General features: G+C 37.6%; 1 protein-coding gene across 1 annotated transcript; it reads right to left on the reverse strand.

Moving 5' to 3' along the window:
• Positions 1-13,821: 13,821 nt before the first annotated feature.
• On the reverse strand, positions 13,822-15,811 carry LOC149189404 (exocyst complex component EXO70A1-like). Its single transcript, XM_089413205.1, has one exon. The coding sequence runs from the start codon at positions 15,757-15,759 to the stop codon at positions 13,831-13,833; it is 1,929 nt and encodes a 642-aa protein (XP_089269331.1). The 5' UTR covers positions 15,760-15,811; the 3' UTR covers positions 13,822-13,830.
• Between the last annotated feature and the right edge of the window lie 2,323 nt (positions 15,812-18,134).

Below are 18,134 nucleotides of genomic sequence, written 5' to 3' on the forward strand. Positions count from 1 at the left end.
ATCAATAATTATAGGTCAATTAACTGAATACAAAAATAATTGAACTAGATTGCTAAAATTTAGCAATCAAGCATGCATAACTAAACCTATTGGGAATTTTGCAAAAATAATTTTGAATAAGTTTATTTTAACGAAATTGAAAAAGTAAAAGATGAGGTGCTTTCCTATATTTCCTTATATGGTAGAATGAGATAACTAATTCACATTTAACTTGAGAGTGATTAAGTCAGTAATTTTATTTACATAAATATAAATATACATTTTTTTTAAATTTATTATTATGTGGACGGTTATGGACCCGCCAACATGTAAGGGGATCTCCCAAGTAAGAAGTCCCAGCTAGACCTCAGACTGTTTGGTGTAGGATTCCCAGCAGCGGGTCGTATGGTATCGCCTTGACCGCGGTTGCCCGTAGAGGCACGAAGGATGTCCTTGTTGGTAGTAAGGGTGTGACCTGCGTAGCAAGCCAAGGAAGGTGCATGAAGGGTTCTAACACACAGAAAGGGGAATGAGTGTAGCCCTTAGAAACCTGTGGAAACATGCAGCTTGAAAGGGAACACATGAACAAAGATACATCACAAGCTGGAAGGCAAGGAAACAAATGATCCAAAGTGATGGTTAAATCAACATCACATCTCAGTAAGATTCATACATACATATATAGAAAGAGTCCATACATACATGCGTAAGCAAACAACTACATATATTATTAGAGTAACCAAGATAGTGGAAATAAAATAACAAGATATGCATGAAACGTGTTGGCTCTATTATATTAAGAGTGAAACATCCAATAATACAATGCAACCATGACCAACCACTATTTCCAACAGCGGAACGTTACAGTCACTACTACCGGTTCGTCCAAAGAGATATACTAGTTTTTCACTGTGGATAAGCCAAGGCTCATTACAATGCACTCCAAGCATTCTCTAAGATACACCTATAGGAAGTTTGGCTCCCAAAAGCCTTTACAATTATTTATGAGGTTCTTTAAATAGAAAAGGGTGGAGTGACCCTTGACATTCCCCTTTGTGACTCTTCACCTACCCTCATGAATCTTCAACTACTACATGATTGTTACATTATACTATCGACACTTGTTCTTTAACTTTTATAAGATGTTACATTAAAATATACACATGGACTCATGTGAGAAAAGATAGGCTTGAGTAAGCCATGCAAGACATCACTAAGACTCGGACAACTGTGGGAAGGCCAACTCTTCGACATCCTCGCGGTGATCGACGGTGGCGAACCGATGCCAAGCTGGGTAGTCCGTGATGGTGTCTGTGTACTCTATGGTGACATCCTTTTGGAAGAGAAATCTTGCCTCCGTTGCATCTGAGTACACTGATTTGGCTCCTCTATGCAGCTCATCTAATAACTTTCGCATCATAGTCTTGAGTGCAGCATGACAAGAAAAATATTGATGCCTAGTGTTTGTGTTGATCTCCAAGTTTTTTCTGGTGGCTATGTGCATCAACTCATCGAAGTAAATTTCCAGCTCCAGTCAGACCTGGTTCTTTGTCTTTTCCTCGGTGAGTGTGCCAATGGACGGGATCACATGCACATGCACAATGACATCCATGCTCCTGAACACCCGTGGATGCGATCAACAATGATGCTCACCTTGTCTACTCTGTCCCAGATGCATGTATAGGTCCATAACCTTTATAGGAACAGTTTCATCTATTTGTGCATGTTGCGCCTCTTGTTGTACATGTTCCTGCTGCACCTCCTTCTCTCCATTGCACAACACTTACTCTACCCTAAGTTGCCAATTCAACTCCTTCAACCCCTTCTTTGTTTCTTCTATCCTCTTTGCACAATCTTCTTGTCGCGTTGTCGCCTCTTGGCCTCAATCTCCAAAGCTGATTTCATCACAAGTGGATCTACTTTGAGCTTACAACTTTGCTCCGCCTCTGTGTTGTCAACAACCTTCCTCTTGCCTTGGCTGTGCGTGAGTCTTCTATCCTCTGTTGTTTTTGTTGATGGTGCTACTGTCTACGATTTCGTGACCATTTCATCTTGATATCCTTGTCCATGAACAACTTGGTGTTTTCATGGATAGGAAAGTGTTGAAATTTCTAAGTATTACCCGTTAGAAATTTTATTTGTATTCTCTAGTTTATTTCTCCTACTTGTTAATTACGAACAAGTTATTTAAACATATAAATATCGAAATAAAAACAATACAGTCTCAATCATCTACAGATCAATAGCTAAAAGAAATAACAAACACACAAGTGACACTATTATTTTTGGACAACTCGTCCCCAGAAAAACCCAACTTGGGAAAATCGGTGAAATAATTCTGAGGGTTATTCTATTATGCAATCTGTCCTTGAGTACAACTGGGTGCCAAACCAGCTCACATGACAGAGAAAATAAACCGACGGTAATACCTCTCTATTCGGAATCAGATATTCAAAAAATCTTCCTGATGGAACCCTCTCCAACAACCTCTGAAGCTTAGCGTCAACCTACATGGCCTCAGCATCAGCCTAGAACCCTCTGTAGCATCCTTTTGAGGCACTGCGCAGCCTCTATGGCCCTCTGCGTCACTCTTGTTGCCCTCTACATAGATGACGTAGGACCTTCTGGCCTCTGCGCAGTCCCTTCTAGATATATGTGGCTCCCTTTGGCTTAGTGTCTACCTCTCTTTGCTTCTGCACTGGTCTCTCAGAACTATCTCTGCCTCTCTATCTAGTACTCACTTCCCCTCGCTACAAAGTGATCACTGATTCGACTTTTCTTAGCAAACCCTGCTCTAAAAAATCAAATGACTCATCACTTTGGTTTGTTCTCCAACTCACCCTCAAGCCTCCTCTTATACTTTTCCTGTTGGTCCTTCAACGGTCGAGACTACATCTCTAATCAACAGCTAAGATTATATTTGGCTTGATCCATGTCATTTAGAACCTTCTAAGCCAGTTTTATATTAATACCCATTAATATTTTATTTTTCCTAAGTTTAGACTTAGGAACTCCATTACAAATATTAATTATTTGAATATCTCCTAAACTGTGTAGAATCTCCCCAAACCATTTCTCGGTCTTGGAGATCTCATGCGCTTTATCCTCTCCACCAATTTTCATGGCTAGAGAACATTCGATGCTACCCCAAATCAACACTCCCTTTTAGCGAAGACTATGCTGTAGTAATACTCTACACAGAGCATCACTTTGATTATATGGCAACGGTACCTGTGCTGATGTTAGGCCTCCACACTCAACATCCTCTCCACTGCTACATCCTGTACTGCTGCCCATGACCCTGCCACTTCCACTACTGCATTCGTACGGCAACTCCCTCTGCATCCATGTTGCTGCTGGTCCTTTCTCCCAACACTGCATATGCATTACAGCCCCCTCTCACCGTGTTGGATTATGCTAAGGCTTACTGGGAAGTACGTAGCTAATCCACCCAACTATTGAAATCCCTGTCAAGCTAGAAACACTGCCGATTATGAAGCTCTCTTTGCTGTTATCAAGTGCTCCCTCTACTGCCTCTACGCTACTACAACAACTCCCTACATCTCGCACTACTGTAAACCTATCTATGCCATCCTGCACTATTGCAACATCCTCTATGCCTCTCGCACTGATGCAACCTGCTAGCTCTACGCTGCCTAGGTCTACCGCACTGTAGCACTCTCTGTCGCTTCATCCTCATCCATTTCCACTGACATCTGCCAGTCCTGCTACTCTCTCATCGGGGCTCCCATAGCAAGGATCTAATCCAAGAGTTTTGGTACCTCAAGAATCCTACTCCTCATTGCCTGTAGTCCTCCTGACTACAGCTCGATGTCTCCCCACCTCTTCTCTAGAGATACATGAGAACTCATGGCAAAATATTCATCCTCCTCTACCTGCTTTTCCGCCTTTGTTGGCACTGCCTTGGAGACAAACGCCTCTCCCTTAGTCTTCTTTCTCGGAGACCGGTTTGCATAATGCCCCAGTTCCCCATAGTTGAAGCACTTAATCTTGGAGAGGTCCTTTTTCTTCCTCTTCTCCTGCTTCCCCGCAGATGCCAGATCTCCATCCTCTTCCTCTTCCTTCTTCATCCAGACTCCTTGGTTGCTACTTCCCGTCTTGGACAGCTGTCTGATCTCTTCTAGCGAAAAGATGCCCACAATTCTTTCCAATCTGGAAGATTCGCCCTGCCCAGAATACCATGGAAAAATGTCTCCTGCTCCTCGAAGACCGCGTTTAGGGCGGTCCTTACCATCAACTCTTGATCTGGTGTGGCCCTTATGGAAGTCAGTTGGTCGCAGATTTCCTTCAATTTACCGAGGAAGTGATCTATCTTCTCTCCCTTCTGCATCTGGTATGACCGTAGTTGATTCTCAAGTAACATCTTCCTCTGCACAAAAGTATGTTGGTATAATGTATTCAAGGGGTCCCACATTTCTTTTTTCGTCTCCTTCTAGGAAATATGTTATACCACATGATCCTTGACCCCATTAAAGATGATGCATTTCGCCTTGGCCATTTCCTCTTCATACTTTACATTGTCAGTCAGGTCAACTAGGATAGCCATTGTTCTCAAGGTGAAGGCCTTGATACGATGTCTATCTAGAATGGACAGGATCCTAGCCTTCCAGACCACAAAGTTGGATGCCCCATCCAGACTATCTTGATCCCTCAAACCATTGATGGCTATCTCTCTGCTCTTCCTTTCAACTCCTCCGAGTCTCTACTTCCCTCTGGAAGTTCTTTCTTTGACTCCCTCCGAATTTCTACTTCCCATCTGGAAGTTCTCTGCTAGACTCCCTCTGAGTCTTGATTTCCCTCCTGGAAATCCGGCTTCCAACCGTCGAGTCACACCTCTTCGATCTCCTATGCACTTGCAATATTGATCGGGATTCCTTGGTTAGAAACTTGCCTTGGTAGCAACTCCCTCTACCTTGTTTTTTACCCATTAGGTATTGTTCTATCTCGACATCAACAACACCCCACCAGCTCCACTCCTTGCAAACTACCCATAACTTCCTAAGCCCAAGAAACTGAATGACTGAGCCTCTAGGCTCTGCACAATCTCGACACTAGCAGAAATTCTCCCCATGCCAACTGCATCAACCCTCCTGGTCTCTGCATCGCTCTTCATGAGCTTTTTCTGCCCTCCTCAGCCTCTGCGCTGACCTCTCTCTTTCCCGAATTGATGACGCAACACCTCTACGTCAACCCTTCTCTATCGCTTTCTGTTAGGAACAAATTCAGTCACTCAGGACAGCTGTTTCTACTGCAAACGCTCTGCTTCAGCCGGTGCCTTCATCTCTCATGTGATTTTCATCCACCCTCTGATACCATGTTGAAATTTCTAAGTATTACCCATTAGAAATTTTATCTGTATTATCTAGTTTATTTTTCCTACTTGTTAATTAAGAACATGTTATTTAAACATATCGAAATAAACACAATACAGTCTCAACCATCTACAGATCAACAACTGAAAGAAATAGAAAACACACAACTGACATCGTTATTTTTGGACAACACGTCCCCGGAAAAACCCGCCTTGGGAAAATCGGTGTAGCAATTCTGAGGGTTATTTTATTATGCAGTTTATCCTTGAGTACAACTGGGTGCCAAACCGACTCACCCGATAAAGAAAATAATTCGACAGTAATACCTCTCTATTCGGAAGCAGATATTCAAAAAATCTACCCCACGAAACCCTTTCCAGCAACCTCTGAAGCTCAGTGTCAACCTACCTAGCCTCAGCATTAGCCCAGAACCCTCTACGTCAGCCCTCTGAGGCACTGCGAAGCCTCTACAGCCCTCTGCATCACTCCTGCTACCCTCTGTGTGGATGACGCAGGCCCTTCTGGCCTCTGCACAATCCCTTCTAGCTCTGTGTGGCTCCCTCTAGCTCAGTCACTGCCTCTCTTTGCTTCTGCACTGATCTCTCGACACTATCTCTGACTCTCTATTGAGTACTCATTGCCACTCACTGCAAACTGATCACTGATTTGACTTTCTTAGCAATCCCTGCTATAGAAAATTGAGTGACTGATCACTTTGGTGTCTTCTCCAGCTGATTCTCAAGCCTCCTCTTATGCTTTTCATGTTGGTCCTTCAACACCTGAGATTGCATCTCTAATCAATGGCTAAGATTAGATTTGGATTTATCCATGTCATTTAGAACCCTCTAACCCAGTTTTATATTAAATACCCATTAATATTTTATTTTTCCTAAGTTTAGACTTAGGAACTCCATTAAAAATATTAATTATTTTAATATCTCCTAAACTGGGTAGAATCTGCCCAAACTTTTTCTGGGTCTTGGAAATGTCATGTGCTTTAGCCTCTCCACCAATTTTCATGGCTAGAACACATCTGATGCTACCCCAAATTAACAGCAGTCTCATAGACACTCGCTTAACTCCATCTCGAGTTGCGCTGTCAATGGTGTCCTTTGACTCTACTCCTTGGGAAGCCATGTACATGTACTGCTGAGAGCCAGACGAACACTTGTGATACCTGAAGACATAGAAACACTCATGGGAAGAAATCTGTCAGATGAAAACCAAAACAAAATATAGGACTGACATGCAGCGTACATGTGTGACTATCTATGAAGTTTGCGCAATTTTCACTGGGAGGCTGGGAGACTAACTGCTGGTTGTGCGGAAGGCCTAGTCCGGGCTGTTAGGAGGCTGACTAACTGCTACAACTGCACAATGCATAGTCCAGCCTAGCTTACTAAGGACTGAAACTGTTTAATGCACAGTTTTGAGTTAGCAAGGGCATGCAAACCCAGCAATCTGCATTGCATAGTTTCTGGGGCCAGCTGGGTAATGTCTCCCAGAATTGCACAAAACAAGCCTGCGGGCCAGTGATGGCCAGTTTTGCGCATTTTCTGGGAGGAAAGAAAAGCCTTCATTCTCAGGGATGCACATTGCTGGTTAGGCAAGGCAAGGTCCGGGCCAAGGCAGCCTAGGCCTGCCAACGGATGACTAAAAAAATGTGAAGGTTCGAATGCATGGTGAGACTGAGTGTAAGAAAGAGTGAATGATTATGTATGCAAACGGTGAGTGAAAGATTCAGAAGATGGGTAAGCAAGCATGTGTGTGAAGCGAGTCGCCGCAATGACAATCGTCAGTGCAGAAATAGTGTCATTCATGCAACAAGAGTGAGATGCAAAGGAAAACTGAAACAGTGCTTCTAAAAACTAACATACATCAAAACGAGAGCAAGAATTCATTGAAACCAGGCAGACAACACTTACACAAGCTGAAATACAAAAAGCAACAGAAACGCAACACAAGTCATGAAAAATAGACTTACCTTGAAAAAATTGAGTTGAATGTGCCGAAGGCTCCTAGATGGGATGTGGGATGTCAGAGCTACAAGATTGATGTGAGGAATGAGCTCTGCAACATCCAGCAAATGATTTTTGATAAGATCGAGGTTATGACATGCATGCCACAAATCTAGGAAAAAGAAACACTTGGCGGGTGTTTCTAAAACGATCCTTGCATGTAACCTCTAGCTGCTAAAAATAGATCCCTAAAATCTAGGGATGATTTTCCTTTTGTTTTTTTGGGAAAAGAAGCCCATGCGTGCAAATCATGATTTCTCAGTCTTTGAGGGAATTGGTCAACCTAACAGCACATGCAACAGCTTGCGAGCCCGAGGATGAAATTTGCGCAGTTTCTGGGCTGAGCAAGGCTGGTTGTCCTTTAGGCATTGCGCAATTTCTGGAGGGAAGGTTGCCTAGCTGGATTGCGCAATTCTGGAGCCTAGTAGGATTGTGCAATTTTCAGAGGGAAGGTTGGTTTCCCTCCAGAATTACGGAATTTTCAGGGAGAGCATCTCAGCCAGAGAATTGTCCAAGTCCATAATGACAGCCTGTGGGTGAGAGACAAACAAGTTGACATGCACAGGCTGGCAGGCCACTGAAATACAGCTGAATCCTATGTACTTGACAGTGCGTTGCTAAGTATTGATGGTAGGAAGGCTCCGAAACGAAGCTAAGGGAAAAAATTTCAGGGTGGTTGTAGGCTCTACAACATATTATTATTACTAAATATAATTATATTTTTAAATATAATTAATTATTTAAAAGTTTTTATATCAATTTTAAGGTGTGATTTCGTAATTTTATCAAGTAAAAAAGAATTATAAAATTAATATTAAAAATAGAAAATAAAATATGCGATTTCACAATTTCACAAGTTTATCAAGTAGAAAAAAATTATAAAATTAATATCAAAAATATATGATATTGGATATGGAAATTAATTACTAAATATAGTTTTGCAGATTATTCCACTGCAACAATTTAATTGTCAATTGTCTTGTTATGAAGTATTATGTAAAACCATGAAATTTAATATTGAAATCATATCTGGGTCAAACTAAAAATAAAGAAAGAGTTAGATAAATTTATTTAAAGAAATCTTTTTATTTAAAATTTAAAATAACATTTTAATTTCGATATACACATTTATGTAAAAGAAAGAAATAACAATTTATTTTGAACAACTAAAATCAACTATGATGATCTCAAGGCTCACAAAATATGAATCACACAAAATATGAATCAGATTTGTACACTACTAGTATAACCATAATATATACAATATTTCCATAAAATGGACATAAGTTGATATGTAGACCAAAAACCTTATAATCCTCACAAGATATGAGTCATATTTGTACACTACTACTATAACCATTATATGTACACTATTGCCATAAAGTAGACATAAGTAAGTTGATATCTAAACCAAAAACCTTATAATCCTTACATAATATGCTTTGTCAAAAAATTATACCCTAAAACTAAAGATTAGCATTAAAAATACATAACTTTTTTAAACCTATACAATTTTTTATAATCTTTACATAATATGCTTGGTCAAAATATATATATATATATATATATATATATATATATATATTAGAGTTTATATATATATTATATATATTATACTTTTTTTAAGTTTTATTTTCTTAACACCATTTTTTATATAATGTATTTATTATTATTATTATTATTATTATTATTGGTTACGATTGGCTAATACACTATGATTCATCACCCTTATTCAAGAAAAATCATGTCATTTGGGATAAGGGATTGTAAGGGGGTAAACTTTCACATATGTCTGATGCCTTTGTCACTTAAGCCATTAACGTGATTCCTTTGGTCTCATAAAATCAAGTTTTTAACCAAACAATAACAATTTTAAGGCATACTCCAAACCCTAAAATATAAATATACCTATAAAAAATTTTAATATTTTAATTTTAATTTGATTTACAACTTTATGTTATAAAAAAATTATTAACATTCATAATCTTATGTGACTTTAATTCAACTCTAATTAATTTTAATTTGTTATTTTTCTCCTTTTAAATCCATGCCACTTGTAAATCCACATATAAGGAAGGTAAAGTGACTCCCTAGCTTAGATGTGATAAAATCTTCTTTTTATAAATTAAAATGCTTTGTTTCATACTGATGGAAATAAATCCCTACAATATTCAAAAACTGGTCTGAAAAATACAGTCCTCTTTGAATGGAAAGGGACAACCCCCAAAAATATTACACATCGAGTTTCTAGTTTCTAGTGCATAGAATCTTTGCCCCTCACATGGCGACCGGCCACATGTTCCTAAGCGTATTTTTCCACCCATTAACGAAATCCTTTCGGAAATGGCAACATCTCAAAAACATGGCAAGTCCCATTCGCTAGGAATAAATGGTGACACACATAACTAGAAATCAAGTTCTAACTTTTATCTCGTTGGAGTGTGGACTGTGAAACATGGAATCTTACATACCTGTCGCGAAAGGGACAAGAAAACATTTAGATTGTTTCTTAATAGGGCAGTCTAACAGTAGTCTAACTACAAACATGGGATTTTATGCACGTGCAGTCTAACTACTAGCTATATGAGATTTTCCATTTTAGCAATTTAAACTGTATTTTTGATCATTTTTAAAACATTTTATTTTTTCAGATCCCATAAATGTTATGACAAAATTGACTCAAAGATGTCTAGTACAGAGCACATATTAGCTTTGTTAAGATATCTTCTAGCGTGGACATTATCTTCTATTCGACCCATCTTTTCAAAGAAACTTGTGAATTTTAAGACACATTAATGATGTTTTATATGTTCCTGGTCTAGCACATAATTTGTTGAGCATGGGGAAGCTCCTTGAAAAGGGATATTTAATTATTTTTAAGAACAAACAATGCATAACCTATGATAAATATGATCATAGTAAAATTATTTCCAAGACTAATATGCTACAAAATAGAATATATGCTTTCACTCTCCCTTACGAAACAATTACAACATTAAATATTGCTTATGATGATAGTTCCCGACTATGGCACATGAGGTATGGACATTTGAATATGAAAGGCATGAAATTGCTATATAACAAGAAAATGGCCGAAGGGTTACCCCTTATTAGTTATATTGATAAAGTGTGTGTAGTGTGTATTCTTGGTAAGCAACATAGAGATTCATTTCTAGTAGGAAAATCATGGAGAGAAAGTAAACCATTGGAGCTAGTGTACGCAAATATATGTGGTCCTATGCAAACTTTGTCTCTCAACAAAAGTTAGTATTTGATTATTTTTGTGGATGATCTTAGTAGAAGAACATGGTTATATCTCATTAAGGAAAAATATGATGCATTTGTCATAGTTCAAAAATTTAAAGTTGTTGTGGAAAAGAGAAGTGGTTATTCTCTAAAATTATTACGCACCGATAAAGGGGGAGAATTCACTTTTAATAAGTTTGATTCTTCTTGTAAAATGAATAGCATTCAAAGGAAATTGACAACCAGTTATACTCCCCAGCAGAATGGCATTGCTAAACGTAAGAATAAAACAATTGTTGAGATGGCTAGGAGCATGCTAAAAGGTTAAAACCTTCCAAACATTTTTTGGGTTGAAGTTGTCGCTACATCTCTTTCTTTTCTTAATATATGCCCAAGAAGAAGTGTGCAAAATATTACCCCTTATTAAGTATGGTGTGGAGGAAAACCCAATGTTTGTCATTTAAGAATATTTGCTTGCATTTTTTATGCTCATGTTCCTACTGAAAAGAGAAGAAAATTTGATGATAAAAGTATGAAATGCATTTTTATTGGCTATTGTGAGGAGACCAAAGGTTATATATTGTACAATCCACAAACTGAAAAACCAATGATTAGTCGTGATGTGTTCTTTGATGAGAAATAAAAATGGCAGTGGAATCAAAATGTGCAACAACAAACTCCCAGTATTATTGTACAAGAAGATGAATCTTTTTGTTTTTGCAAATTCATTTAGAAATCAAAGTACTTCATAGGCCGTGCATCCACTTCATCATGTTCTACAACTTCAAGTCATGTTTCAATTCCAAGTCCTCCTCCAAGAAAGACAAAATCCTTAAATGAAATTTATGGGTATACTAATTTTTCTTTGATGTCTCAGATTGAAGCAAAGCCAAGATGTTTTGAAAATGTCGTAAAAGAGTCAGTTTGGTGCAAAGAAATGGATGAAGAGATGAGAACGATTAAAAGGAATGAAACATGGGAGGTTGTGGATCCTCCCACTGAAAAAGAAGTTATTGGGGTGAAATGGTTGTATAAAACAAAGCATGTAGCTGATGGATGAGTACAAAAGAAAAAAGCAAAGTTAGTGGAAAAGGGATATGCTCAACAACCAGATATTGACTACAATGAAACATATGCTCTTGTTGGAAGATTTGATACAATCAAAATTGTTTTGGGATTGACAACACAATATAAATGGTTATTTTATCAATTTGATGTGACATCAACCTTTCTAAATGTTGATTTGAAAGAAGATGTATATGTCCAACAGCCCCAAGGATATGAAGAAGCAGTTAATGAACACAGAGTCTACAAACTGAAAAAAGTACTTTTATGGGCTTAACAATATCTAAGAGCATGGTATAATAGAATTGACACTTATCTTTTGAAAAATGGATTTAAAAGGAGTGAAAATGAACCCACATTATATATAAAGTAAAATGGCGATGATATACTAATTGTTTTGTTATATGTAGATGACTTGATATACATATCTTCAAGTGATTTGTTAGTGGAAGAGTTCAAACAAGCTATAATGACTGAATTTGAAATCACTCATTTGGATTTGCTGCGTTATTTTCTTAGCAGAGAAGTGACACAAATGAATGATGGAATTTTTATTTCATAAGAAAAGTATCCTTCGAATCTTCTTCAAAAATAGGAAATGGGAAACTATAAAACCATGAGCACACTCATGAATACAAATGAATTTTTTTTTGTAGAAGATGGAGTTGAAAAGGTGGATGCTAGATCCTATAGGAGTTTGGTAGGAATAATTTTGTATCATACTACCACTAGGCCTGATATTATGCATGCAGTAGGTCTGATTTCTAGATTCATGGAATGTCCAAGTGAGATTCATTTAGGAGCAAGAAAAAGAATTTTGAGTTTTCTTTGTGGAACAAACAATTATGGCATTCTCTATACTTCATCAAATAATTTTGGGTTGGTTGGTTATAGAGATAGTGATTGGGCTAGATCTTTTAATGATAGAAATAACACTTCAAGTTATGTCTTTAGCATTGGGTCAGGTGCAGTATCATGGTGTTCAAAGAAGCAACCAACTATTTCATTGTTTTCTACATAGGAAAAGTATATTGTGTCAACAACGATAACATGTTAAGTAATTTGGCTGAAGAAACACTTATTAGATATGAAACAAGAACAGAAACATGCCAAAACTATTTACTGTGATAACTTGTCTACCATTGCCATAGCTAAAAATCTTGTGTTTCATAATCCAACAAAACACATTGATACCAACTACCATTTCATAAGCGACTATGTGGCAAAAGGAGAAAATGAAATAAAGTTTTGTACAACAAATGATCAACGTGCAGATATATTCACCAAAGAAGTTTCAATACATGAGGGATATGCTCGGAATCACCTCATTAAGCATTAAGGGGGACTCTTGAGGATAATGCTTCATTATGTTAGAAGGAGAAATTGAAATAAAGTTTTGTACAACAAATGATCAACGTGCAGATATATTCACCAAAGAAGTTTAAATACATGAGTGATATGCTCGGAATCACCTCATTAAGCATTAAGGGGGACTGTTGAGGATAATGCTTAATTATGTTAGGTAATTGATGACAAATTCGTCAACACATTTTGTGTTCATGAGTTATCATAATTAGGGCAACAAAATAATAGATGTAGTGAGTATTCAAAGCTATTATTCAATAAATTATTAGGGACAGTAGATTAGAATCAAAAGTTAGTCAAGAAATTGATAATCCAATTAGAAATATATTGACTATATAATAATGTATTCATTACTTCCATGAAAATATGGGATTGGAATGAGACTTGAGTTTATGTATTGAGAACAAGATTTTTCTAGTTTTTATTTTTATTTTTTTACATATATTTTTATATGTATGCTCTCAATAAATTTAACAAAAATACACTAACAATGCTAAACACATTAATCTCGCTCAACTCTAGCTCAACTATTTGGATTTCAATACGGTAACAAAACTTTCAATCAAACCAGAAAGTGAAAACACATAGAAACAAGTAATTCGAGTAAATACATGTTGGCTGAACCAGTACTTAGTTTCCTTGGTAATATAGGTTCACTGAAAATAGACATTAGGAAGATCCGTTATGTATAGTCTCACATGACAATTAGTCACAATCATCAATGCTTCACAGGATTGAAAATAATGTTCAAACTTAAATTTACATATAGCCGGGGCTGAAGGATCTTAATCCTTAATGTCATGCTTGTAATTGCAAGCTATCTTTCACTTGAGATTTTTTTTTCCACAGTAAGAGTCCCCTTCCTTCTCAGATGTCCTGGAACTTATCTCGGATCTCCTTGAACTTATCTCCGATGATGGATTGCTGTGAAACAGATCCAAGAGATGCGTTTCCAGGTCTTCAGGAGTGTACTCAATATATATGTTAGAGTGGCTCCCCCCTGTCAAATACGTTCTCAGTCTGACCAAGAAGGACCGATAAGCCGGTATCATCTTCTCTGCAATTGAAATCCTAAGCTCCTCCTGAAGCTCCAAATCCGGGACCATCCAACCAGAATGTTTCCTAAGCACCTCCTCAATTGCGACATTGAAACCCTTGAATCTATTCTCCAAGGACTGCTGTGACACCCCACTGGAAAAATCCCCCCTCACGTGAATTCCTTCATCCCTCAAGCAATTGAGCGCCTTCATCCAGGCCTCTCTCTCGTAATTTTCCGCATATTGCCTCATCTTGCCCTGATTCTTCCTTAACCAGCCATAACCAAGCAGTGCTATGAGCTTCGAACCCTTGACCTTCTTAACAATGTAATGAAGATTGTTCGTGAGAAACAGAGATGACAGGGAAACATCCTGGTAGAGGTTAGATTTCGCATCTAACTTACATTGCAGACTCGTAATAATCCATCCCAGTCTCACTGAGAGAGCAGAGGCTGGGCTCCCCAGTTCATCACCATGCCCATCCAATTCGCCAAACAAGTCCATGACGCTATTGGGCAGGCCCTTGGAGATATCAGTGGGATCATTGGCTGTTATGTTGGTGAGAGTCTCCTTGTAATCGGACAGAAAAATCAGATAATTCATAACATACCTCGTAAGCGGATGAATCGTACCTCCCGGCACCGGAGTCTTTGAATTCTCTTCCTCGATTGCATTCTGGAACTCCCTCAAAATCCCCCGTGCCGAATTACCGAGCAGAACAAGGGTCGTAGACGCTTGCGTCCGCATGCTGGCACATGAGTCGTGGTCAAAAACGGTGTCAATGAGGGGCTTTAGGGCCCGCAGAGTCTCGTACATGTCGAGCACCCTGAAGAGCCTTTCGCTCGACCTTTTGCTCATGGCCACGGATTCACCAAACTCTAGAAATTTCGTCGTGGGCCCCTTGACGACCCCGTAAAAACAGAAATTGCTGACGTCGCTAAACCCGGCAAATATCTCGTCGCAGAGCTGTTTCTCGCTGGCGAACAGAATCCTCACCGCAATTCTCACGGCGCGTATCCACTTCCTGATCTTGATGTCCAGAATTCCCCACTGCATCTTCTGCACATCCCTCGTACTGAGCCGCTCGACGCCAATTCTGTTGAGACACCCTTCGATTACAGGCCTTCTGGTGAGCCCGTACATTAGTACGCACTCACTCCCGTACCCGTTGGCAACCATGCGCTTCGCTATGCTGCGGAGTTGCAGCACAGTTTCGACCGACATCAAGTCGATTTCGCAGATCTCGTCGGCGTTAGAATTGCAACTCCGACGGCTGCTGCTGCTGTTGCTTTCATCTTCGTCTGTCAAACCGTCGTCCGACGAACCCTGTCTCGAGTTGCAGTCCTCATACGCCATGGTCGGCTCGACGTTGGTCGACAGAATTCGGTGAAACTCCTTCTCAAGGCGCCCCATCGACATTTCCATGAGGCGCAGCGCATACACCAACTTATCGGGTCTGCTTTGAGTGGCGTTCAAAATTTCCATGACGCCACGTAGGCCGTCCACAGCATCGAGATACTCGTCGGTTTCTTTTGGGTTGTTCTGGAACAGTGAGGGGTTCAAAGAGTTGGAGTCCCAGGATGAGATTATTCGGTCGGCCAACGCCAAATTGGCCTCCAAATCGGCCGATTTCGGCTGGGGAATGCCGAGATTTTGATTGCTCGCGGCGGAAAGGCGGTTGTCGGAGGTGAGGATTGTGAGCATGTCTCGGGTCATGTTCTCAGAGGTGCCCGCAGATTTTTCGATATGAACCGCCTGCGTATGAACAGCAGAATGATTAATGAGAATTGAAGCTCCAGAGCATCATGAATGAAATATGAGAGAGCGAGAATGAGTGGAAATGTGAGTGGGGTGAGGGATAAATAAACACATGGATGGCTGGAAGTTGCCGAATTCTACGGTTAACTTCCCTTCCCGTGATGAAGGTTCCTTTCCCTCCCCAGTCGAATGGTGGTTGCTGAGTCAAACAACATTTACTTGATTTTTCATGGTGGTTCATGAAAAATCAAGGTAGATAATTGTTTTATATAATCAAACACGTATTTTAAGTGAATTAAGTGGATAGCTACAGTTAACAAAAGGTTCCTTTCTCGTGAATAACGTTCTTTTTCCTCCCAGGTGAATGGTTATTGTTCAGTCAAATAATATTTAATTGCTATTATGAGGAATTAGTGTAGATAATTATTAAATGGACAGCTACAGTATTTAAACATATATTTTACGTAATCAAATATGTCAGATTTGAGTTCGAATAGAGAAAAAAACATCAAAACTGAATAAACAGCTGACAATATTCAAACATATGTATTATATAGTCAAATATAGCAAATTTGAATTTGAATAGAAAAAATACAACAAATCATTCTCACCCCACAACCAACGCTCCCTGACAAAATATCGAAATCATTTATGCAGTCCATGCTGCTCACATAAGCGCTGAGTCTGTCCTTTACAAAGCAAAAATCTAAACATTCCACGTCGTTTCCCGAAGTGCCGACTGCCGAGTCTTTGCTTGACAAAGGGAACTCTAAACGTTTCATGATTAGTTTTTTAAAGACGAAAAAGTTTCAACAATTTACCCTCTTTTTTTTTAATTGTATTTACATTGTCATTATTATTTGTTTGGGGGTATATGCAAATATATACTTACAACGTGACACTAGTGGAGGTTAAGTGTACTTCTACTTATTTTTTTTTATTTTTCTGGGATTAATTTACAATTTTGAAAAATATTAAAACAATTTAAAAATCAACATTGCTATGGTATATCTTTTTGTTTTATAAATATTTTTTCTAATTAGTTTCGAATATTTTTTTAATTTAATTTTAATTAAATTATAGTTTTATAATGGAGTGTGCTTTTACTTTTTATGTTTATTTTTTGGGATTAATTTATAATTTTGAAAAATATTAAAACAATTTAAAAATCAATATTGGTATGGTATATTTTTTTGTTTTTTTAAATAATTTTTCTAACTAGTTTTGAATATATTTTTTTTTTAATTTAGGTTTAATTAAATTATAGTTTTACAGTTTTATAATTAAATTATAGTTTTTTTTTTTTGGATTAATTTACAATCTTGAAAAATATTAAAACAACTTAAAAATCAATATTGGTATGGTATATTTTCTAGTTTTTTAAAATAAATTTTTTAATTAGTTTTGAATATTTTTTTAAAATTAGTTTTAATTAAATTATAGTTTTATAATAAGTATATTGATAGGTGTGGTTATTTTAGAATATGATTTTAATTTTACTTTAATTGTAGATGTAGGGAATTAACTTTTTAAAAATATTTCAGAATATTTATGTCAGTTAAATTGAATGTTGAGATTTGTTTCAAAACTAGTTATGTCTTCTTTGTCTTTTTAATAAATTGATTAAAGAAAAAAATGTCATATGAATGAGTTATGGTAGTTTTGACATGTGGTATTACTAAGTCATTATACCAAGTCATAGTATTGTAGCAAAACATATTTGCAAGTTAAGAATCTCCATGGTAAGTGGAAATAAATTTCCATGGTTAAGAGCCTTGCCATATATCTTTTGAAATGTATATATGTTTAACTCACATATTCATTTTTTAAATAATAATAATAATAATAATAATAAAGTTATAATTTAGTTAATTTTTATGATTTTCTTAATCTTGGCAATGTAAAAATTAAGATTAAAAATTTATCATGAGATATGTAACACCCTATGCTGCACCAACATTTACTTTGTTACCAAGTTTTACTTGTTACTTCTATCTTTTACTTTGTTTAATATAGCCTGTTAAAGAAGTGAGGCTAAGAAGCTAGAACATATCTTGTTACTTATTAGTTAAGAATTTAAACAGTTTGTCAAAGAACTAAAAGAAACAGTTAATAACTCCTAAGATAGTTACAAACAGTTGCTCATATGTTCCCTCAAAAATAAAAGGAGGGAGAACCCTAAGGGGGTTGGAAAAAGAATCAGGAATTATGTTGCCCAGATTTTCGTTGAGCTGGACAAAAGTAACCAGTAGGAAAACTAACCAGTAGGAAAACTGTGAGTGAGGTTGGACCGCAGTCCTGATGCGCAAGATAGTGGACCCCAACAGACTTAT

The sequence above is a fragment of the Pinus tabuliformis genome, chromosome 3_1 (assembly GCF_031772625.1).
Source record: "Pinus tabuliformis cultivar Carrire ecotype Pingquan chromosome 3_1, CPIR1, whole genome shotgun sequence".
NCBI classification, from domain to species: domain Eukaryota; kingdom Viridiplantae; phylum Streptophyta; class Pinopsida; order Pinales; family Pinaceae; genus Pinus; species Pinus tabuliformis.